At 41.7% G+C, this 25,536-nt stretch overlaps 1 protein-coding gene across 1 annotated transcript in view; it reads left to right on the top strand.

Annotated features, from left to right (window-relative positions):
* The first annotated feature begins 8,868 nt into the window (after nucleotides 1-8,868).
* LOC135540694 (neuronal calcium sensor 1-like) overlaps nucleotides 8,869-25,536 on the top strand; it is a 32,122-nt gene continuing 15,454 nt past the window's right edge. Inside the window, exons 1-3 of the mRNA XM_064967103.1 lie at nucleotides 8,869-8,988; nucleotides 10,609-11,836; nucleotides 21,985-22,009. Coding sequence (XP_064823175.1) covers nucleotides 11,773-11,836; nucleotides 21,985-22,009 — 89 coding nt within the window. The 5' untranslated portion in view covers nucleotides 8,869-8,988; nucleotides 10,609-11,772. The remainder of the gene's footprint in view (nucleotides 8,989-10,608; nucleotides 11,837-21,984; nucleotides 22,010-25,536) is intronic.

Consider the following 25,536-nt stretch of genomic DNA (forward strand, 5'->3'; position numbering starts at 1 on the left):
CCATACTTGTTTCATGTATAGTATTTTGTTGTGACGTGTTAGTAGTGTAGGACGGAAAATTCCATTCAATCCCATGAGAGTTGGCACATGGAAATGACATTATACACTTAGTACCAAACATTAGGAACACCTTCCTAATATTGAGTTGCACCCCTCAATTTGTCAGGGGATGGACTCTACAAGGTGTTGAAAGCGTTCCACTGGGATGCTGGCCCATGTTGACTCTAATGCTTCCCACAATCGTGTCAAGTTGGCTGGATGCATTTTGGTCCACCACCGACTATTGATGCACATGGGAAACTGTTGAGTGAAAAACACAGCAGTGTTGCAGTTCTTGACACAAGCCGGTGCGCCTGGCACCTACTACCATAACCCGTTCAAAGGCACTTCAATATTTTGTCTTGCCCATTCACCCTCTGAATGGCACTACAGTGGTAGGCTTGATTACCAACAACGACGAGACTGCCTACATGGAGGAGGTGAGGGCCCTCGGAGTGTGGTGTCAGGAAAATAACCTCACACTCAATGTCAACAAAACATGATTGTGGACTTCAGGAAACAGCAGAGGGAGCACCCCCCTATCCACATCGATGGAACAGTAGTGGAGAGGGTAGTAAGTTTTAAGTTCCTTGGCGTACACATCACGGACAAACTGAATTGGTCCACCCACACAGACAGCGTCGTGAAGAAGGCGCAGCAGCGCCTCTTCAACCTCAGGAGGCTGAAGAAATTTGGCTTGTCACCAAAAGCTCTCACAAACTTCTACAGATGCACAATCGAGAGCATCCTGTCGGGCTGTATCACCGCCTGGTACGGCAACTGCTCCGCCCTCAACCGTAAGGCTCTCCAGAGGGTAGTGAGGTCTGCACAACGCATCACCGGGGGAAAACTACCTGCCCTCCAGGACACCTACACCACCCGATGTCACAGGAAGGCCATAAAGATCATCAAGGACAACAACCACCCGAGCCACTGCCTGTTCACCCCGCTATCATCCAGAAGGCGAGGTCAGTACAGGTGCATCAAAGCAGGGACTGAGAGACTGAAAAACAGCTTCTATCTCAAGGCCATCGGACTGTTAAACAGCCACCACTAACATTGAGTGGCTGCTGCCAACACACTGACTCATCTCCAGCCACTTTAATAATGGGAATTGATGGAAATTGATGTAAAATATATCACTAGCCACTTTAAACAATGCTACTTAATATGTTTTTATACCCTACATTACTCATCTCATATGTATATACTGTACTCGATACCATCTACTGCATCTTGCCTATGACGTTCTGTACCATCACTCATTCATATATCTTTATGTACATATTCTTTATCCCTTTACACTTGTGTGTGTATAAGGTAGTAGTTTTGGAATTGTTAGGTTAGATTACTCGTTGGTTATTACTGCATTGTCGGAACTAGAAGCACTGCTAACCATGTGTATGTGACACATACATTTGATTTTGATTTGACATACAAAATCCATGTCTCAAGACTTAAATCCTTATGTAAACTGTCTCCTCCCCTTCATTTACATTGATTGAAGTGGATTTAACAAGTGACATCAATAAGGGATTATAGCTTTCACCTGGTCAGTCTGTCATGGAAAGAGCAGGTGTTCTTAATGTTTTGTATTCTCAGTATGCAATATTTGTAATGAAGCTTTTGAATAAGACTTGTTGACAGACCAATGCCTTTCAAAGGGAGAATAATAGGTGTGTAAATCAACAAAGATAACAGGATGTTAATTTGGCCTTATCATTTTTCACAGAAACTATAAACTGACCTTATAAATTCACACAAGTGGTATCATAAATTCTGTGGGTTCAAGTGCATTCTTTATAAGTTTAATATGGTACCACTAGAGGGCAGACAAGGCCTATTGTCACATTGTAGGTGTACTGCAGGACTAAATGCTCTATCGTGCATACATTTATTGTGTCCCCCTACACCAAACGCGATCACGACATGCAGGTTAAAATAGCAAAACAAACTGAACCAATGACATTAATTTGGGGACAGGTCGAAAAGCATTAAACATGTATGGCAATTTAGCTCGTTAGCTTACAGTTGCTAGCTAACGTGTCCTATTTAGCTAGCTTGCTGTTGCTAGCTAATTTGTCCTGGGATATAAACATTCTGAGTTGTTATTTTACCTGAAATGCACAAGCTCCACCAATTAATCCACACATAAAACGGCCAACCGAATCGTTTCTAGTCATCTCTCCTCCTTCCAGGCTTTTTCATCTTTGAATTTATATGGTGATTGGCATCTACATGTTTAATGCTTTTCGACCTGTCCCCAAATGAATGCCGTTTGTTTTGATATTTTAACTGGGTGTCGTGTTATTGTAGGGGGACAAAATACGTTTATGGACGATGGCGCACGCGCGCAGCCGGTCTGGATTCCGTGTTAGGTGGGATTTCTACAGCAGTGGAGGCTACTAAGGGCTGGAATGGAGTGAATGGTATCAACCACATGAATGATCAAACTCATGAATGTGTTTGATACCATTCCATTTACTCCATTCTGTCCATTGTTATGAGCCGTCTTCCCCTCAGCAGCCTCCACTGGTCTATAGGGTTCAGTTGGGATTATGTTGGTGGTGGATCAATTACTTTTCCATGATTGTTTCCAATAGAAATCTATTCAGTTCAACTCTGGCCTTTTGGTTTACTTCTGGAAGCGTCACTGCTTTAGGAAGTAGTTTGCTGTGAAGCATACTGAGCTTCTCACTCTTCTATCAATTTTGGACACTTTTTTACAAACAATTTTGTGTGCTTTTGATGCGTTATTAACAAGTAGCCCTTGGACCATATAATTTAGCTGTGTGTATAATTGGTGGAAAATGAAATTCTTGCACCTCAGTAATGTACTTGAAAGACAATCATTTGATGCACTTCAATTAGAAATAGAAATAGTTTCCATTAATCTAGGTCACGCTATTAAATTCCCTTTCCAATATTCCTTTGATGTTATTGGACTGTCACTTAATAGAATGAAATCATGAAAAATATATGCGAAGGCCTCTGAGTAAGACAGTTAATTTTTAAATTTTTTTAAATAGATTTTATTTCTACTTATATTCCGTAGTTGTCTGTACTTTCTCTACGTGAATATTGCAGTCTAGGCATACAATCCAATCTTAGATTACCAATTATGTTGATTGGCGAAGATATACCCTAATCTTTGTTTGTAGGTGTTGATTGGTGCCAACCCTTCTAGAAGTGACAAACCTTTAACTTAGTTTAGAAAGTACTTGAGACAAATCTAATATGATATTTCTGCTGCTGTCCTTGTGTTGGATGAAGGGAGATCAGACTGGGCAGCCAGCAACTCCAGTTGGCCCTGAGGAGGAGAACAAACTGGTTGCCAGGCTGGTGAACTTTCAAGGTGAAACCTGCTACATCTCACATCTGACAGAGTATGCACTGTATATATAGGGTGATTGTTAACCCATTAGACCACTGTATCTTACTCCATGCCATATTGTCATAAAATGTGGAGAAGTTATTTTAATAATAAGTATTTTAGGCCAGCAAGTGGTCAGACCAAACAATGCCATTAAATCCAGGAACAAATTTGACATGCTTTTTTTGCTGCCATAGTCAAACATGTCAGTTTACTCTTAAAATGTGTCAGATTGTCTACTTTTGTGAACTTTCTTCTTTCACTTCATCTAGGATGTCTATTTCACTTAAGTTCAAGTTGTATTAGTATGTACAGGAAACACATGGTATACACCGTCCAACAAAATGCTTACTTGCTTCGCCATGGAGACAGAATTGTTTAGTTCAAAATGACGTTTTATGAATTCATTTTTTATTTATCCACTGGGCACAAACTGAATCAACGTTTCCACATCCATTCAAACCCCAAAAATTGATGTGATGTTGAATCAACATGGAAAACTGATTAGCTTCTAAAAATAATAATAATAAACATGAGGGAATTTCATCTCTTTTTTTCACCCAGCGTGTTAACCTAAATCCAATAATATGGTGTTATTTTATTGTTGATTTCACTTTGAATTCACGTCAGTTGACAACTCAATCAAATTTAAATCAAAACTATAGACATTGACCTGATGGTTGTGCCCAGTGGGTATTGTGTTGTATTAAAGGCATTTGATTAAATGAAAAGGTGTAAAAACACCCTCTAGGGTTTATTTCTATGTTTCTTCCTGGTATTGGTATATTAGCAGTGAGTATTTCAATTCTAAATAGACTTATTTTACCCTGACAGTGCTCAAGCCAGCCTACTCTGCAGCATGATTATGGAGGGAAAATAATTGCCCCTGTTGAGATCATAGTTCCCAGACAATGTTCTAATTAACCAGAAATGTTAACTGACAGGAAAGGAGAAATGAGTCTGTGTAATTCACTTTAGGTTAATAAAGACATGATTCTTTTTCTCTCCGAATCAACACATGCTTTTGATGCTATGCAGTAGCACATACCAAATGTTATCAAACTGTAAGAATCTGGTGTTTTAGATATTTTGCACTAATATGGTGTTTGACAAATTGGAACTCTGTTGTCAAGGCATGGAACTCTGTTGTCAAGGCAGGAATCTCTCTCTCTCTCTCACAGTGAGCATAGTTTATCTCTATAAAGCTGGGATTCCAGTCCCATCTGCCATTAGTCGGCTAGATGTCTTCCTGTTGTCAGTCTGAATTAACAGCTGGGTATTAGGCATTATACCAACAGAGCTGCTTTACTAAACCCTGCTGCCCCCTGGAATAGCAGCACAACTCAGATAAATGTACTAGTGGGGAGTCTAGTCTCAAAGAGGAGAGAGGGGATTCAGTTTTTATGAAGCACTAAATTTAACATAGATCTATTTCCCCAGGTTGGTACAACAGCAAATTCCGCTCTGCGTATGCTTCTAAGCAGTGTTTTATATAGCATGGGAAGTCAGACAGAAGGGGGTTGAAACGTATCCCTCAGTGAACGGATGTCATTCAGTGTTCTGTACGGCAGGGCCATCAGAGAAACTAGTCCACTGCCTCTTATATTTTGTCATGACTAGCACTGACCACCACATTCTGAAGCTGTCACAAGAAAAGAGAGCAGCACGTGCCTCGGTGGCCCAGACTGGGACTTACTTCCTTTTGTGCTTTTATGCATTTTGTCTTCAATGACATCTGCTGAGGCATTGTTCTGATGGTTTGGAACATTGTGCTGTTGTAGCGAACCTGTAGACCAGACAATGTAAAAGGATAGACTCATCTGGATTCATATGTTTTGGTTAAAAGTAGTGTCTCCCAATGTGCATGGATTCCCTCTTAAGATTGGCTCTCCAAAAGGATGCAGAATGGATATGGCCTTGATACAGAACCACCATGAGATACTTGTTTATTGGTTGTCCTTATTCACCCATTCCATCTGTCACATTGGCCCTGAAATGGTTCCAGCAAGTGCCCATATAAGTGCCTACTTATGTTCCTACCCCATAGTACATTATCTTCATCAGGTGTCCTTACTGTAAACGTAACATATACACTGTACTTCCTTGCTATTCTAATCTAAAATATCCATTCCTACACTCTTAGGGGAAAAAGCTCAAACCTAAAAGGGTTCTTTGGCTGTCACGATAGGAAACCCTTTTACTTCCATGTAGAACCGTTTCCACAGAGGGTTCTCCATGAACCAAAAAGGCTTATCCTATGGGGACAGCTGAAAAACGCTTTTGGAACTCTTTTTTTTGTTTTGTTTTTGTTTTCTGAGGGTGTATACTCTACTCTTTATGTATTGACCTTTGAAATTACAAAAGAGTTGTGATTGTCAACTCACCAAGTTAATAAATTGTGTCTTGCCACAGTAAGTCAGCAGAGTGTTTACTTGCGAAGTTCAGTCTAACATACAAGATTGTAATTATTTGGGTTTGTCCTGGTGTTTTTGTTTCAGTATTTGCTTTCTTGCTGTGTTTTTATAGAGTATATCTGTCACTGTGATTCATCAAATGTGCATTCATTTGAAACGTTATGTCCTTCTCTATTTATGAAAGTGCAATAATGATTGATCTGGTGCTGAGCAAATAGTACAGCAGCACATTAAAAATATCACCAATAGCCTCAACCTTTATTCAAATATATGGATGTTTCCTTTAATTGTTTTGGGGTGTTTATGCAGGGGGGTGGCTGTATTTTCACAATTGTAATGTAATAAACGATCTGTAAGATCTGGCTACACACAGGAAATCTGTGCAATATTTCCCTCCAGGGTCATGTATTTAGAAATGAATACATGGCTCTCTTTCCCTCTACTGATGAAGATTTTATTGCATCCCCATGCTGTGCCAGGCATAGAAATTCAAGTCAGTCAGTAACTATTAGACAGGTTTGGCTGTATACTGCTTCCATAACACATCTTGCTGACTGGGCTGGATATTATATTATTGTTTGATGTTTTAAGTTATTCACTATAACATAAGGTGTGGTCATGAATGTTGATTGAGGTGGATATTATTTTGTCACAGCTCAGGTCATGTGTGCTTGTGCACGGGGCAGTATGGTATAAGGTGTTTGGTGACAGATGGGCAAATGTGTGTTCCTGGTTCCTGACTGTGCCCAACACTTGGCAAACATATAGCTTTGCCAGTTTGTGCGCTGGGTGTTTTTTAACCAGGACAGTGCAGTCTGTGTCTCTCAGCACTCGCCAAGGTCCCCCTCCTCCCAACCCTGCATCATCCTCACCAATCATTTGAAGCTACTTTCACCCTCACTTTCCTAATGCATCAATGCACCTTTAGGCAATGTGTGTTGGTAAACCTTGAAGATACAAGCAAAATGTAGTAGTAGAATAAGCTTTACATTGTTGTAGGCAAGCATTTGCCACTTTTTGTTCTTTCTCATTGCAATAAAACACACAGCACATTTGTATTATTACTAATATGGTCATTAATCATTTTAAATGAGCTAATGTGGCTATTGGAAGAATTCCATGTTATGTTGCTAGCATGTTGTTGTTGCTACCATGTTGCATGCTGTGTTGTCATGTGTTGCTGCCATGCTATGTTGTCTTAGGCCTCTCTTTATGTAGTGTTGTCTCTCTTGTCGTGATGTGTGTTTTGTCCTATATTTTTATTTAATTTATTTGTATTTTTAATCCCAGCCCCTGTCCCCACAGGAGGCCTTTTGGTAGGCTGTCATTGTAAATAAGAATTTGTTCTTAACTGACTTGCCGAGTTAAAGGTTCAATAAAATAAATAAATACTGAGAGACACATAGGTGATGTTGTGTGGCAGTTTATCTTAATCTATTCCTCTGAGAGTATACCTGATATTGGTGCAATATAAGGGACTGCAGGACTCTGATGTGAATACTAAAAGTCTGGCCAGAGCCCCTGTCAGATGCAGTGTGTTCCTCTCTGCTGTGAATGTGAAGAGGATGTGCTGACTGCCTCCAGCTTCTAACCTTTAGTCAACCCAGTCCCAGTTCACTTAATCCTAAACAATTTAGCCTGTAGCTGGTTGACAGATGTAGAAATTGAAACTGATGGATCGGATTCACCGTTTGTGTACCATGTCTCCTAGAGGTCTGAGCCAAGAGTTTGATATCAGACTATTTGTTACATGAATAAGCAACTTTGATTTGTCTTGCCTTCCAGGTCACTCACTTGGTCATTTAGTAAATATGTATTATTTTCTGAAACTTCTTAATGTACCCAGGGTACATGGTTTCATGCATGGCGCAGCAGTCTAAGGCACTGCATTTCAGTGCAAGAGGCAGAACCACATTTTGTGGTTCGAATCCAGGCTGCATCACATCCGGCTGTGATTGGGAGTCCCATTGGGCGGTGCACAATTGGCCCAGCATCGTCCGGGTTTACCCGTGGTAGGCCGTCATTGTAAAAATAATTTGTTCTTAACTAACTTCTCTAGTTAAATAAATGTTATATATATATTTAAACCCATCTCATTGTTATTAAATTATTAGAGCTACACAAAATGTTTTTGCACCCACCATGCGTCATGTCCGCAATGGTCACGTGAGGTGGAATGTGTATTTGTGAGCACTCAGTTTGTTAGACTTAACGAAGATCCATTTCGGATCGAAACGTTGTCAGTATAGCAGTGAATTGGGAGCTTTAACAGTATTCTTTATTAGCCCAGCAACTATGTTTTTAAGGATGTGCGTATGATCACAAAATGTGCCTCCAGCTTCTAACCTTTACTCAAACCAGTCCCAGTTCACTAAAACCCAAACAATTAATTTGAAATAAACATTTTGCCTGGAGCCCGTTGACAGAGACAGAAATTGAAACTGATGGGAAGTCTGAGCTGTGCATGTGTTTGGGGATTTTATCTGACCAGGGGTGCAGTTCTCTGGCCCAGGATGAACCGTTTTACATCGCTTTTCTGTAAAATGCTGGAAAAACAACAAACCCAACAGCGAGAAAGTAATCTCTCTGTTCTTATGTTCTTCAAATTCCACTGTAAGTAAACCCTCATCCAGAACACTACAGCATCACTCGAGACGGTTCTCTCAAGGTGATGCGATTTATAAGTGATCCCAGCTCCACTGCCGTTGTGCCCTTGAACAAGGCACTTAACCCCAAAATTGCTCCAAAGGCACTGCACCACTGTTTACCCGGTGCCACGTTGGTGTGCGTCTGCGGGGTTAGGAAAGGCAGAGGACGAATTTCCGTTATTAACCAAATGGCAAATAAAGTACACTATTCAATTACACATGCAGGAAAACTAATTAGGTTTGCTTTCCTATTGTTACTCAATTGTTGTTCATTTTAAATAATTTCACAATACCTCTAATTTACAGTTCAAGGCTTTCGAAAATAACACAGGAAATAAAGGGTTAATAGCAAATTGTGTCCAGTGGTTCGGACTGCGATGTTCCGAATCGAGCAGATGACAGTGGTAGAGAGCGGCAGGAAATACGCGCTCTTGTACAGATGCCTCGCGGGAAAGAACATAATTCGTCCATTTACAGTAGTCAATTCCGGATGCCAGCCTGAAAATTAATTAAGGTGAGTGTTTCAAAAGAAAGATGTTATGTCTGTTACAAGGGTAATATTTGTCATAGCTTGGACAGTGAAAGTCGTTTGAGAAGTAACCGAATGACAGCTACAAAGCGAAGAGCTCACAGTGGCTTATATTAGATTTCCTTCACGGTGGCCGTATCTGTAAACTGTTAGTGTTGCTAAGCAATAGTGCTGGAACCGTCTCTTCTTCTGGTCCGTTTGCACCACCTGGAAAGGTAGGTTAATGCACAGAGCCCAATAAAAGTTTCACAGATTTTAGCTTACTCTTTCCTTATTGATTTGTTATTAAGTTATTTTGTTGCAAGAAACATCACCCAGCTTGGGTATAGTGGAAATATTGTAGTGAACTCAAACCAAAATGCATGAGGTTTGTTCAACGAGGAGCAAAATTATATCTAATTTAGATTTTATTTTCAGTGCACCTTGCATAATACATTGTTTTTGGATAACATATATGCTACATTGAATGACCCACAGTGAGGTATTATTGATCCAATTTATGTAGTATTGGCAAGAGCAGCCCTGTATTGTGAGGGCTGCATAGGAGCAGGGCATGTCGTAAACCCCAGTGAAAGTCAAGCAAGTTGCTCTTTGGCTGTATCTGCTTTTCCTGTTGAAACTTACCCACACACCAGTGGGTCACCTGTATTTTATCTTAATGTAGGCTCTAGTGTAATTTGTTGAAGACACACATCAAATATTTTTTTTTACTTTTCCTGTTGAAGTACAATATTCCAAGTGTAAATACGTTACTATACTTAAAGGGTAAAAAATATAGTATCACACAAAATAGTTTTTTTTTTTTTAGACAGTACTCCCAACTACAAGGATTACGCCATTCAAGGAGTTGGTCTGATGTGATGTCAACCCACCTGGCTTGCAGGAACAATAGAGGAGCATTAGAGGACAAAAGATACCTGGACCACCTTTTGAGATGTGCCTTTTAAGTAAATCAGGAGATACATTAGGTGAAAAGCGGGCTGGAGTAGTACTTTAAGACACGGGGTGAGCAGAATTAACAACCTCTGCATCATTCAAAACAGGTGCCTTGTGAGAAGGTGTAAAATTCACCGTTTTCTATTATGTAAATGCTGGTTTAAAAGTACCCATTTTTATTTAACTAGGCAAGTCAGTTAAGAACAAATTCTTATTTTCAATGACAGCCTAGGAACAGTGGGTTAACAGTGTTGTTCAGAGGCAGAATTACACATTTTTACTTTGTCAGCTTGGGGATTTGATCTTGCAACCTTTCAGTTGCTAGTCTGCTCTAACCACTAGGCTACCCTGCCGCACCATAACCTGGGCTTGGCCCCAAATCAGGGCAGGTCTGCCGGAGCCATGGCACAGTGAGACGCGGGTGCCGGTCCACGTAGATGGAAACAGAAAAGTCTTGAGTCTTTTGGGTAAAACACCAGGGTAAATCCACAGTGGAAACTCGGCAACAGTGAGTGTTTGAGGAGAACAAGTGCTCATTTGACACAGATGAGTGTTCCTTTCATTGGTGTGGAGTGGGTGAGATGCCAGGGATTAAGGATAGCTGATGTTCACAGTAGTCTGGCCCTCCTGGCACTGCCTTGACCTTGCAACTGCTATTTGTTTTCACAGTGTCTGGGTTACCTGGGAAAACAGTGCTGAGCAAACACAAGGATGATTACCACCATCACAGTTACATGCATGGAGAAGACAGTCCAGGCCAGGAACGGAACAAACACACAGGCATAGATCCTAGTGCTTACTGAGATAAGGTGCCGTAGTGTCCTGTCCTGAGGCTCAGTCAGCTGCTGAGGTTAAGCATCAATGAATGCCACCTCAGGCCTTTGATACAGAGAAATACCATGATCCATCTCCTGTCGTCTGTGAGAGGCTGAAATCATTAGATTACCCTGTGCCGCCGTGAGGCCAGGCAGTAGGAATGACGGAGAAAAGTGAACTGTCACTCTGTAAATCCCTCAGCCTGGAAACATACTGGGAAAACCACCTTAGTTGTTCATTCAAAGAATTGGGACATTTGTATTTTCTCTCTCATTTCAGCATTTTAAATGACAGTTTAAGTCACAGAGCCCTTTGGACTTTTCTGCTGCTGTGTTAAAGGATGCCCTACTGGGATCTGAGTTCAAGACGGGGGTGTAATTGAAAAGGGAATGCTTTTGAGGCCAAGCCAAGTTCATTGTATTTTAGTTTACCCACCCCCTTATCTCAGCTGTGAAGAGGGACGATTCTCTTATAAGTTACCCAAAACCACAGAGACAGAGGTGGGGAAAAAGGGTGGGATAGAGTGAAAGGAGGAAAAGGAGGGGTGAGAGGAACAGTGAGCAGAGTGTGAGGTAGAGAGCGTACACAAAACCCAGACACTGGGTGACTCCTGTAACCAAGGACGAAGGTAGCAACGCATCACAACGCCACTCACGCCCACTGGACATTCTAAAGAAAGGAGAGGCGAACACTCAGACACAGATAGTCAGCAGTCTCCCATTATTCAGTCCTGAGCCCCTGGGGTTGGAGTGGCTGCCCTGGAGGGCTGAAGTTTTGACGCATCCAGAGTGGACTGCACGGAACACAAGCCTGATGTGGGTGGATTGAGTTCGATCCTCTTTCAGAGTTGACTGTTTCAGTGGTATAATTGTATTTCTTTCCTCTACTGGCCCATATTTGCATCTGTTTGACCAGCGAGGTCTGGACTGAGAGGGTTGTTCAGTTAGTGGGTGTCAAGGTGGAGCAGGAGGAGGCGTGGAGGAGTAACTCAAGGTAGTAAGGAGAAAGGTACAGACCATGGGCAAATCAAACAGCAAGCTTAAGCAGGAGGTGGTGGAGGAACTCACCAGGAAGACCTACTGTGAGTAGCCTTTTTGCTTTTTTCTGTTCTCTCTTTTCAACAGGACTGATCAGACATGGATTGTAAAAATGCTAATATGTTTGTATTTGTGGGGATCACAAAATCATTGTAACATGCAGTAACTAATCCTATTTAGGCTAATACCCATAACAGCACTATAATAGCAGTGACCCAAGACGATGTATAATCGTTATCGTTTTAAGATGAGCAACAGTGAATAGAAATAGTACTAAATGTGTGCCTCATATGAACTGGTTTGCGTGTAGCCTGTGTAAGACATCTCCGCCTCTGTTTCTCTTAATCCTCAGAATCAACAGCACAAATTAAATATCAGCTCCACGGTGGATATAGCCTTCATATTTTTGCATAAATACTCATATGGTGTCACAAATTGTGATTAGTTTAGGTCTGGAAGTGGTTCTAATCAGCATCTTTTGAAACACTCCACTGGGAGGGAGAGATCTTTGAAAATGCTGATGGGGGTTAAGACTTTGGATCAGGAATCACACTGGTGTTTTGCCAAAGATAGCAAATATGGGCTTGCTGGAGCCTTCATACATTTCCATAAGTATGCACATTTAGGCAAAGTGTTTGGTCTTTAAGTAGCAGGCGAAATACCAATATTTTCATTGTTGGCAATACATCACTTAACCTGTGTAAGCAAAGTAGACTAGAGGCATTTGCAGAAATAACAAGATAATCAAAATTATGTTGTTTAGGCCTAAACTCTCTAATCACAGAATCCATATAAGCCAAGCCATCCATTGTGCATAAAAATAATTATATTTTGTTGTTTTAGTACTTAACAGACTAGAGTTTAACTGATTGTTCAAATGTGTTGCCCTCACTGTATCTAGTCTAATGGATGGCTAGCCTGTAGCATAGCATACCAGGTGTTGGGTGGGAGTTGACAGCCTATGGCTGCCTAATGACAGTGATTTTCACGCGGTGGACTTCACCGCACCACAACCAGGGAAGGCTGCTGTGACAGGAAATTGCAGGGGTGAGGAAGATTGGGCTTCGTGCTGGGATGGGCTATTTGCTGCTGTCCTTTAGCCAGCTCTCTTTCCTGTTTTCTCTCTCTCGCTCTCTCTCTCTCTCTCTCTCTCTCTCATTCTCATTCTCACTCTCTCTACATCCCCTGATTGCCCTCTTTGAGCAAGGAATGAACTAGTATAATTAGGATCTTATCTGCTTAGCTTTGCTCTGAGGGGCACCCAGTCTTTTCTCCCAGCATGCCCACTCCCTTACCCCGCTCTTGTCTAACTTAGACCCCTTATCATTTCTCTCCTCATTATGTCTCCTTCCCTCCTCTTTCTGGATCCTCTTCTCCCTATCCTGTTGAGAAGCTTAAATATCCTTCCTCTGACTTATAGCATTTACATACATTTGAGTCATTTCGCAGACACTCTTATCCAGAGCGACTTACAGTTAGTGCATTCGTCTTGAGATAGCTAGGTGGGTCAGCCACATATCACAGTCGTAGTAAGTACATTTTTCTTCAATAAATAGCTATCAGCAATGTCAGAGCTAGGAAGGGGGGGAAAAAATCAAATGCGATTTTTGGGGAGGTGCGGGGGGAAGTGCAGTGGGATTATTTAAGATACTCTTTGAAGAGGTAGGGGTTCAGATGTTTTCAGAAAATGGGCAGGGACTTTCTTCCTTTCCCATAGGAAGATGTTTTCAGTGATCAATTTTGAGCTCAGGATGTTGTAGGCCTGCTTTCAGTGCCATAATACAATATTAAAAGAAGCTAGCTTACACTCCTATCCGGTCCAAGGCACACACCCAACTTAGAGGAGGAGCACCGTCTGTGCATTAGCTACATTTAGGGATGCAGTTCTGCAGATTTTGTAAACATTTTGCATCCAAGGTACTTTGACAGCCAGTCAAGTCAATCTCATGAGCAACTTTTTTACTCTTATTGCCAACCTCAGTTTGATCCAATGCCAAATTTGAGACATTCTCTTTTGATACTTCAAAGTAATTTTTCTTTGATTTTATTTCAGCTTTATTTAGCCAGGTAGGCCAGTTGAGAACAAGTTCTCATTTACAACTGCGACTTGGCCAAGATAAAGCAAAGCAGTGTGACAACAACAACAACAACACAGAGTTACACATAAACAAACATACAGTCAATAAAACAATACACAAATCTATGTACAGTGTGTGCAAATGTGGAAGAGTAGAGAGGTAAGGCAATAAATAGGCCATAGAGGTGAAAATAATTACAATTTAGCATTAACACCGGAGTGATAGATATGCAGATGATGATGAGCAAGTAGAAATACTGCGGTGCAATGGAGCAAGAGAGTAAGTAATAATATGGGGATGAGGTAGTCAGGTGTGCTATTTACAGATTGACTGTGTACAGGTACAGTGATTGGTAAACTGCTCTGACAGCTGATGCTTAAAGTTAGAGAGGGAGATATAAGACTCCAGCTTCAGAGATGTTTTCAATTTGTTCCAGTCATTGGCAGCAGAGAACTGGAGGAAAGGCAGCCAAAGGAAGTGTTGGCTTTGGGGATGACCAGTGAAATATACCTGCTGTAGCGCGTGCTATGTGTGGGTATTGCTATGGTGACCAGTGAGCTGAGATAAGGCGGTGCTTTACCTAGCAAATACTTATAGATGACCTTGAGCCAGTGGGTTTGGCAGCAAATATGTAGTGAGGGCCAGCCAACGAGAGCATACAGGTCGCAGTGGTGGGTAGTATATGGGGCTTTGGTGACAAAACGGATGGCACTGTGATAGACTACATCCAGTTTGCTGAGTAGAGTGTTGGAGGCTATTTTGTAAATGACATTATTGACGTCAAGGATCGGTAGGATAGTCAGTTTTATGAGGGTATGTTTGGCAGCATGAGTGAAGGAGGCTTTGTTGTGAAATAGGAAGCAGATTCTAGATTTCATTTTGGATTGGAGATGCTAAATGTGAGTCTGGAAGGAGAGTTTACAGTCTAACCAGACACCTAGGGATTTGTAGTTGTCCACATATTCTAAGTCAGAACCGTCCAGTAGTGATGCTAGTCGGGCAGGAGGTTGCGTGCAGCAATCGGTTGAAGCGCATGCATTTAGTTTTACTAGCATTTAAAAGCCGTTGGAGGCCACAGAACAAGTGTTGTATGGCGTTGAAGCTCGTTTGGAGGCCTAGCTCTAATGATACCAGTCTTACAGGTTTGGTGGTGCAGGACAGAAAGCAGAGAGGCCTCCTGTGCTTGGCTTCTGTCACTATTAGCTATTGCAATTTGCCACTGTAACAAGCATTTTCTATATCATGTTATGCCTAAAGGCATAGTATACCCATCTTTTAATATAGGGGGCCACAGTTTAGCCTACTGTACCTAAAACTGAACACGCCTAAATGGTTTTCCAAATGACTGGTCTGATATCATGTGGAAAGAGCAAGCCCAGTCAAATGACTGGTCTGATATCATGTGGAAAGAGCAAGCCCAGTCAAATGACTGGTCTGATATCATGTGGAAAGAGCAAGCCCAGTCAAATGACTGGTCTGATATCATGTGGAAAGAGCAAGCCCAGTCAAATGACTGGTCTGATATCATGTGGAAAGAGCAAGCCCAGTCAAATGACTGGTCTGATATCATGTGGAAAGAGCAAGCCCAGTCAAATGACTGGTCTGATATCATATCAAATGACTGGTCTGATATCATGTGGAAAGAGCAAGCCCAGTCAAATGACTGGTCTGATATCATGTGGAAAGAGCAAGCCCAGTCAAATGACTGGTCTGATATCATGTGGAAAGAGCAAGCCCAGTCAAATGACTGGTCTGATATCATGTGGAAAGAGCAAGCCCAGTCAAATGACTGGTCTGATATCATGTGGAAAGAGCAAGCCCAGTCAAATGACTGGTCTGATATCATGTGGAAAGAGCAAGCCCAGTCAAATGACTGGTCTGATATCATGTGGAAAGAGCAAGCCCAGTCAAATGACTGGTCTGATATCATGTGGAAAGAGCAAGCCCAGTCAAATGACTGGTCTGATATCATGTGGAAAGAGCAAGCCCAGTCAAATGACTGGTCTGATAGTATGTGGAAAGAGCAAGCCCAGTCAAATGACTTGAGGATGTAATAGGTGTTTTTGTTAGCCGTCAGACTCAGCTCAGGGGTTGATACTGACAGAGTGCAAGCTGGATGTGTGTGAGCAGGCCCTGCAGGGCACAGGGAGCTGAGCTAACTCAGCTCAGGGGTTGATACTGACAGAGTGCAAGCTGGATGTGTGTGAGCAGGCCCTGCAGGGCACAGGGAGCTGAGCTGACTCAGCTCAGGGGTTGATACTGACAGAGTGCAAGCTGGATGTGTGTGAGCAGGCCCTGCAGGGCACAGGGAGCTGAGCTGCTAGCCCTGGCCTCACTGCTTTCCTCCCTCCTTATAGGCTGATTATATTACTGCCCATTGTCTTTAACTGAGTTACGTAATAAAACTTGATTGAATCGCAGGCTTGGTGAATTGCCTCAATTATTTGATGCCATTGACTTTTGAGGCCATTTTAATAGTAGCTTGGCTGGCCTGACAGTCATAAGATTGACTCTGTCATTTCTGAATGTGTCACATGAGGATTCCCTGTGAATCGCTGAGCAAAGTAAAGTGAAGCAGGGATGAACATGTCTCGATACTGCACTTATTCTAACTGCACCAGTCAGTCACCATACGTGATTAAATAACACCAATATTGTAACCAGTCTGTTGGAGATAATTAATAGCCTGGCTTATGGCTGCGACCATAATAACAGGTACATGTTTTCCCTTGCTTGCAATATTCCTGTAAGCTGTCACTACATAATATGGAAGATCTAGTGACCACTGCTCTCAGAACAGGTGCGTTGACCAAAATGTAATAGAATTCCAAAATCCTGTTACATAGCTGGTCCACACTCCAAAAAAAAGGTTCAAGGTTTATTTTTAGTATTTATTTCACGGTAGATAGACAAACATTTTGGCCTAAGCTTTCGTCAGTGTCATCAGCGTCTCCTCTGAAGGTGTGCTTCTTTATTGTGAACTTGTTTAGGGTGACGAGCGACAGGTGCGTTCGTGTGTGCGCTCCTGGAACATACTCACACGTCAATAATGCATCTCAAATATACTATATAATACACATGAATTAAATAAATACTAAATACTAACCTTTAATCTCTTTTTTGAGAACGCACCAGCTACTCCAAAATATAGAGCACTGAACAAGGTCTAGACCTAGGTTTTGTCTTGTACTAAATATGTAGTCTTCAATCTATGGTATATCTTGTATCTCACCATTATCAGGATGTGGCCATTCTTTCTGTAATGGACACAATGACGCAGCTCTGACTCATAGACAGTGTCTGGATGTTAGAATTAATGATGATTTTTCTCTCATGCTGGTTGAAGGCTCTCCAAATTCCTCCCAAAAGAAATGCTTTCCTAATCTCTGGACTCTGCTGAGACTCACTTCCTGTTCTTTTACACTGGATACACACTTATTTCTGAAAGCCTGGCACACACAGGCCTAGGATATAGCCCAGTTTCACTGATGTAGGCTTTAACATAGTATTACAGTCAGGAATGTCTGTAACATTGTCAATGTCACTAATCTACCTAAATAAAGTACCTTGCTAACAAGGAAAGAGCCATTGAAAACAACACTGCACCAGGCACTGTATAAATAGCCTACCATTTGCTGCACATACAGTGAGATGCTAATAAAGTGTTTTATTTGAACTGCTGAGCATTGAAATGGCACTGTCTAGGTTGCTGTTAATGAAAGAGGTAAATGAAGAGTTTATATTTTGGCCTTTAAAATGAGGCATTCTTTTCCCAAAGGATATTTGATTGAGCGTGTAGGAGGGAAGGCTGACACCTACTCTTGATTATTCATCATCCCTCTCCCTTTCCACTGGGAACTCACATTCAGGCAGTCACTGACATGGGCTAAATACTTGAATACAGGTATTCCTGGACATGACTTTTGCACATTCGAGGCTCTTTTGCAATTTTCACCTGTTAAAGCCAGTTCTATTCTATTTTCAAACCCTAGCACCAGGACTGGTAATATACCTGTCTTATATGAGCTTGCTTGCGCTGAGGTTGGAGGGGTAGCAATATCTGAGCTGTGTCCTTAAAAACGTGCGCCAAAGTGCCCAAATGCCAACCGAAAGCTGGTCTTAGCGTTAAGGTGGTTGGTTATGACATGGATTTTGACAAAGGAAGCACAGCCTATCCAGCCGTGTCACACAGTGCCCATATGCACATGGAAATAGAGAGATGTGCTTTTTGTGCCCATAAACCTCATATTTAATTTAATTTGATTAAAAACCAAGCATATCCCCTCCTCTCAATGAAGGCTGTTTTTTAGTCCTGCCCAATGTATTCGCCAAGTGGTCAAAAATATTGATAAAAGATTTGTCTCTAGACCTCTTTGAAAAAGAATCACCAGAACTTTATTAAAAGATCAAGAGCAAAACAGTGAGGGGACATCCCCTTTTAATCTATGGCTTTACATTATTTTATCCAGCGCCTGTTATTATCTTGGATTACCGTAAAAAAAATAAGTAATGTACTGTAGGCTATATGCCCATAATGGAACGAGACATGAGATAAATCGGGTTACACCTGTATTTGGAAACATTTCAATTATTTTCCTGTAACATTTGCTTGTTTTCCGTTTTGTTTCATTAAAATACAAGTCCTTAATAAGCTACCCTCACCTTACTTTAAGGAAAGCGGGTTCAACAGCAATGCATCTGGGGTCTTTCTTATCCTGGCCATGCATTCACCAAGTAGCTTAGATCCATAAAAGCTTTCTAAATGGTCATCTTCTCATGCAGTACTCACAATTCACATAGGCATACCTGCAGTGCATACTCCATGCGGCTTGTATCCATCCCCATTCCCAAAGAGCGTCTCTCATTTGGTTACCAAAGACGCTCTCCTCTAAATGTATTTCAATTATTCAGTCCTATAATTCAGTGTCAACATCAGGCCTAGGCTACACTATATATACAAAATGTATAAGTTATACATGAATAACTTTGAAAAAATGTATTCATATATAGTTTCATTGTTTGTATCTGTGTCCATATTGACCATGATATTGTAGTGGATAGACCATATGGTTCAAGAGAAAATAGCATAATTAATTTAAACAGCATCTAATCAACAATGGCATTCTTTTCAATTGGGGAGGCAGGGTAGCCTAGTTGTTAGAGCGTTGGACTAGTAACTGGAAAGGTTGCAAGTTCAAACCCCCGAGCTGACAAGATACAAATCTGGCATTCTGCCCCTGAACAGGCAGTTAACCCACTGTTCCAAGGCCATCATTGAAAGTAAGAATTTGTTCTTAACTGACTTGAGGTTCAGGTAATACAATAGTTGTCACTATTCAAAACCATGAATTATTCCCTCCAAAGACTGAAGGATTCTATATATTAGCTTTTTTATTTATTTTTTATCTAGATAAGGTTATGGGGACTACAACATTAGAACACTCATTACCGAGGCAACAGTACCACACCACCATATCCATGTGTCAGTATGACCTGTAGCAGTGGGAACAGCCAAATCTAGCCCATAAACATCTAGTTCATTATGCTGTTTGTGGAGCCTTATTAAGAAGCATCCTGTCGGTTACCCCATGTCTGTCCAGAATACCCCATGTCTGTCCTGAATACCCCATGTCTGTCCTGAATACCCCATGTCTGTCCTGAATACCCCATGTCTGTCCTGAATACCCCATGTCTGTCCAGAATACCCCATGTCTGTCCTGAATACCCCATGTCTGTCCTGAATACCCCATGTCTGTCCTGAATACCCCATGTCTGTCCAGAATACCCCATGTCTGTCCTGAATACCCCATGTCTGTCCTGAATACCCCATGTCTGTCCAGAATACCCCATGTCTGTCCAGAATACCCCATGTCTGTCCTGAATACCCCATGTCTGTCCTGAATACCCCATGTCTGTCCAGAATACCCCATGTCTGTCCTGAATACCCCATGTCTGTCCTGAATACCCCATGTCTGTCCAGAATACCCCATGTCTGTCCAGAATACCCCATGTCTGTCCAGAATACCCCATGTCTGTCCTGAATACCCCATGTCTGTCCAGAATACCCCATGTCTGTCCAGAATACCCCATGTCTGTCCAGAATACCCCATGCCTGTCCAGAATACCCCATGTCTGTCCAGAATACCCCATGTTTGTCCAGAATACCCCATGTCTGTCCAGAATACCCCATGTCTGTCCAGAATACCCCATGTCTGTCCAGAATACCCCATGTCTGTCCAGAATACCCCATGTCTGTCCAGAATACCCCATGTCTGTCCAGAATACCCCATGCCTGTCCAGAATACCCCATGTCTGTCCAGAATACCCCATGTCTGTCCTGAATACCCCATGTCTGTCCTGAATACCCCATGCCTGTCCAGAATACCCCATGTCTGTCCTGAATACCCCATGTCTGTCCTGAATACCCCATGCCTGTCCTGAATACCCCATGTCTGTCCAGAATACCCCATGTCTGTCCTGAATACCCCATGTCTGTCCTGAATACCCCATGTCTGTCCTGAATACCCCATGTCTGTCCCGAATACCCCATGCCTGTCCCGAATACCCCATGCCTGTCCAGAATACCCCATGTCTGTCCAGAATACCCCATGTCTGTCCTGAATACCCCATGTCTGTCCTGAATACCCCATGTCTGTCCTGAATACCCCATGTCTGTCCTGAATACCCCATGCCTGTCCTGAATACCCCATGCCTGTCCAGAATACCCCATGCCTGTCCAGAATACCCCATGCCTGTCCTGAATACCCCATGCCTGTCCAGAATACCCCATGCCTGTCCTGAATACCCCATGTCTGTCCTGAATACCCCATGTCTGTCCTGAATACCCCATGCCTGTCCTGAATACCCCATGTCTGTCCAGAATACCCCATGTCTGTCCTGAATACCCCATGTCTGTCCTGAATACCCCATGTCTGTCATGAATACCCCATGTCTGTCCCGAATACCCCATGCCTGTCCCGAATACCCCATGCCTGTCCAGAATACCCCATGTCTGTCCAGAATACCCCTTGTCTGTCCTGATTACCCCATGTCTGTCCTGAATACCCCATGTCTGTCCTGAATACCCCATGTCTGTCCTGAATACCCCATGCCTGTCCTGAATACCCCATGCCTGTCCAGAATACCCCATGCCTGTCCAGAATACCCCATGCCTGTCCTGAATACCCCATGCCTGTCCAGAATACCCCATGCCTGTCCTGAATACCCCATGTCTGTCCTGAATACCCCATGTCTGTCCTGAATACCCCATGCCTGTCCAGAATACCCCATGTCTGTCCTGAATACCCCATGTCTGTCCAGAATACCCCATGTCTGTCCTGAGGCTATGAGCAGTGTACGCCCTCACAGGTCTAACAGGTTACCTACACAGCCATAGATTCTTCCGAAAGTATGCCTCATTGTTCAGATGGTGAAAATTGCTTTGGTTACTTTGGAGGCTGGAGGGAGAACCACGAGGGAGTGGTTGATACTAACGCTGTTTGCGGGCATGATAACACGTCTTGCTCCCCAAGCCACTCACTTTCCTCCTGCTAACCTCTCTCTGTCTCTGTCTCTCTCTTTGTCTCTCTCTCTCCCTCTCTTCCTCTGTCCATGAATCTGCTAAGTTGACCTTTGAATTATAATAACGTGGAAGTCCTTGGGAGCAATGTAGCAGATGAGTGAATTCCATAGCTTCAGGTGTGATGAATCATTCAGTTTGTAAACAACACAAGTACTGAATTCCATTACACATTAAACAACAAAAGTACTGAATTAAATTACACATTAAACATCAAAGTACTGAATTCAATTTATACATTAAACAACAAAAATAATTACACATTATTCCTCAGGGTGGGTGCAAATTTACATTTACATTTACATTTAAGTCATTTAGCAGACGCTCTTATCCAGAGCGACTTACAAATTGATAAGAAACTCAAAAGTGCTCAGTGCAATCATAATATGATTATTTTTGTTACAGCCCAGTCCTATGCAGTCATGGCAATCTGTGATTTTCAACTGACAGTGGATTTGTCCAAGTCATCTAAATGGTCTGAGACATGGTACATAACTTTATTCCCTCTTGCTAAAACTCTCCTTTTTTCTTCCAGTTACAGAGAAAGAGGTGCAACAGTGGTAAGTACATGTGATTTTCAATGACCCTCCACATCTCCCTTTTCTGCTCTACCCTTTTCTACCCCTCTCTTCTTCCAAAAACTCAAATTCTTCTAGTCTGCATTGGGCCTAGTCCTCAATTAGACTCTCACAACTGTACCTGTCAATGTGGGTGAGTGACAGATTCACCTGCAACATGTGCTGTTTACTAAATTTGGTGTTAAGGTACTCCAGGGGCCATATGCCTTACTGAATGGGTCCCATCTAAAGGCTGGCTGAAGCCTGCAGGCTCAGTCTGACTGGTCTGACTCTGGAATGCAGGTCTGCTGCTCTGTGGGCTGAGCCCAGTGACTGGGAGGTGAGCTGGCTGGGCTGGAGCTTCCTGAGCAGCAGCCAGACTGTGTCAAGAGTTGTTTACTCATGTCTGACTGATGCTCCAACTCTGCTCTGGTTATTAAGGCCTTTCTACAGAGTGCCGAGAGCATGCCTAACTTTATATAGCCCCTTGATTAAATCCTCAATTTGATAGTTCCGTGGCGCACAGATATTGCTTCTAAAGTGAAATCCATGGATAAAGTATTTAAGTAGGCTAAATTGTAGGGCTGGGAATTGCCAGGGACCTCACGCTACGATATGATCACGATTTGGTTTGCAAAGGGAGGGTATATTACTGGAAACTTTAGAAGTTTACCAGTAAACGACCACAATTGTAGTAACTTTCAAGGATTTTATGTAATTTATCACAAAACATCTAGTGGCCCTTATGGGTACTTTGGATTATCACAGGTTTCTGTAATTATCTCTGGCCCTCATGCAAAATACAGTATATAAAATAATGAATAAGTAGCCACACTTTGCCTTGATGACAGCTTTGCTCGCTCTTGGCATTCTCTCAACCAGCTTCATGGGGTTGTCACCTGGAATGCATTTCAATTTACCAAAGTTACCGGAAAAAAGCTGTCATCAAGGCAAAGGGTGGCTACTTTGAAGAATCTCAAATATAAAATATATTTGGATTTGTTTTAACACTTTTGTGGTTACTGTATGATGCCATATGTGTTATTTCATAGTTTTTATGTTTTCGCTAATACTCACTAAATGGTCAAAATAAAGAAAAACCCTTGAGTGAGTAGGTGCGCCCAAACTCTTGACTGCTACTGTATATATACATATAATATATAAATATATATATAATGACGAAGCTGTAAAACATTGTCCTAAATATAAACCATCAATTTAGTGAATAATCAAATCAAATTTTATTGGTCACATACACATCCTTTGCAGATGTTAATATGAGTGTTGTGAAATGCTTGTGCTTCTAGTTCCGACAGAAATCTAAAGGTGTGAATGAGAATATGTACATGTAAATATATGGATGAGCAATGGCCGAAAGTGGCATTGTTTAAAGTGACTAGTGATCCTTTTATTAAAGTGGCCAGTGATTGGGTCTCAATGTAGGCAGCAGCCTCTCTGAGTTAGTGATTGCTGTTTAGCAGTCTGATGGCCTTGAGATAGAAGCTGTTTGTCAGTCTCTCGGTCCCAGTTTTGATGCACCTGTACTGACCTCTCCTTCTGGATGGTAGCAGTGTGAACAGGCAGTGGCTCGGGTGGTTATTGTCCGTGATTATCTTTTTAGCCTTCCTGTGACATCGGGTGCTGTAGGTGTCATGGAGGGCAGGTAGTTTGCCCCCGGTGATGCGTTGTGCAGACCGCACCATCCTCTGGAGAGCCTTGCAGTTGAGGGTGGTGCTGTTGCCGTACCAGGCTGTGATACAGCCCGACAGGATGCTCTCGATTGTGCATCTATAAAAGTTTGTCAGGGTTTTAGGTGACAAGTAGGGCTGGGCAGTATACCGTATTTTATTATATATCGGAATTGATATAGGGACCAGTTTCGTTTTTTACGTTACCTTCTATACCATTATTTGAATGTTTAGTTTGTTAAAAGTGATACACCATGTGTAATGTCAATTTTTATAGTTTACTTCACTAATCGAGTCATCTCTCTCTGCTCTATCTCACCGTGCCACTGTCCACACAGACCTAGCCACGACCCATCACTCAAGGAGCACATTTGATGTTCCTCAACCACGAGACATTTGCATTCAGTCTGCATGGTCAATGCAGCACATGCAATAATGTTGATGACAACAATGCTGTTTTCACTATGCTTATTAATATAAATCCACTAGCGTTCTATAATGACACTATTAGTTTGTGTTTCTTACATTAGCAAACAGCTGTTTGTATTTTCTTAGCAAGTTGTCCTAAATCTTGAGATGCTAATTGTTAGCCACTAATAAATGTACTGAGTAAGACCAAACGTAGCTTGCTAATACAACCTGATAATAGCAGTGATGGTGTAGACCTAAATCAGCATGTTGTTTTTGCAACAGTATCTTCTAAATCAAAGAGGAATATGTAACCTACATGAAGTAGCTAAGAGAAAACAAGCAATGTAGTCAAAGCTAATAGGGTCACCTAGGAAACACATATCAACACTTTAGTTCCTACCATGTCACAATAACAACTCCCTGGCATTTTAATTTGTTTTCATCTCAAACAAAACATTATTCAAAGAGCCCACTTTATATTCTAACTATAACATTATAATAGTCATTCTATTTCCATGATTCCAACAGTTTTTCTCTAATTCGCAAGTCAAATCGCAATTGCAACATTTGGTTAAAAATAAGTTGTCACGTGTGCTCCCTCTCCAGCCTCTAGGTCACCAGGCTGTTCCTTATGGCGCACACCTGTCACCATCGTAATGCGCATCAGCACATTATGACACTCACCTAGACTCCATCACCTCCTTGATTACCTGCCCTATATGTCACTCTCTTTGGTTCCTTCCTCAGGTGTCATTGTTTTTGTTTCATGTCTGTGTGCTGGTAGTGTTTCTTGTTTTATATTATGTTCTGTTTATGTTATTAAAACACTCACTCCCTGGACATGCTTCTTGACTCTCAGTACAAATAGTTCCATAAATCCTAGATTATTTTTCCATATTGTGCAGCCTTATATGGCAGTGTGGAAATTATCTCAATTGAGCAGTGGTGTAAAAATACTTCCAAGTACTACTTAAGTTGTTTTTTGGTCTTTATACTTTACTATTTTTATTTTTAACACCTTTTACTTCACTACATTCTTAAAGAAAATGCTGTACTTTTTACTCCATCCATTTTCCCTGACACCTAAAAGTACTCGGTACATTTTGAATGCTTAGCAGGACAGGAAAATGGTTCAATTCACGCACTTGTCAAAAGAACATCCCTGGTCATCTACTGCCTCTGATCTGGAGGACTCACTGAACACAAATGCTTTGTTTGTAAATTATGTCTGAGTGTTCGAGTGTGCCCCTGGCTATCCGTAAATAAAAAGGTTTGCTTAATATAAGGAATTTGAAATGATTTGTACTTTTACTTTTGATACTTAAGTACATTTGATCAATTACATATACTTTTGATACTTAAGTATATTTGAAATGAAATAATTTTAGACTTTTATTCAAGTAGTATTTTACTGGGTGACTTTCACTTTTA

The sequence above is a fragment of the Oncorhynchus masou genome, chromosome 1, assembly GCF_036934945.1.
Source record: "Oncorhynchus masou masou isolate Uvic2021 chromosome 1, UVic_Omas_1.1, whole genome shotgun sequence".
Classification (NCBI taxonomy): Eukaryota; Metazoa; Chordata; class Actinopteri; order Salmoniformes; family Salmonidae; genus Oncorhynchus; species Oncorhynchus masou.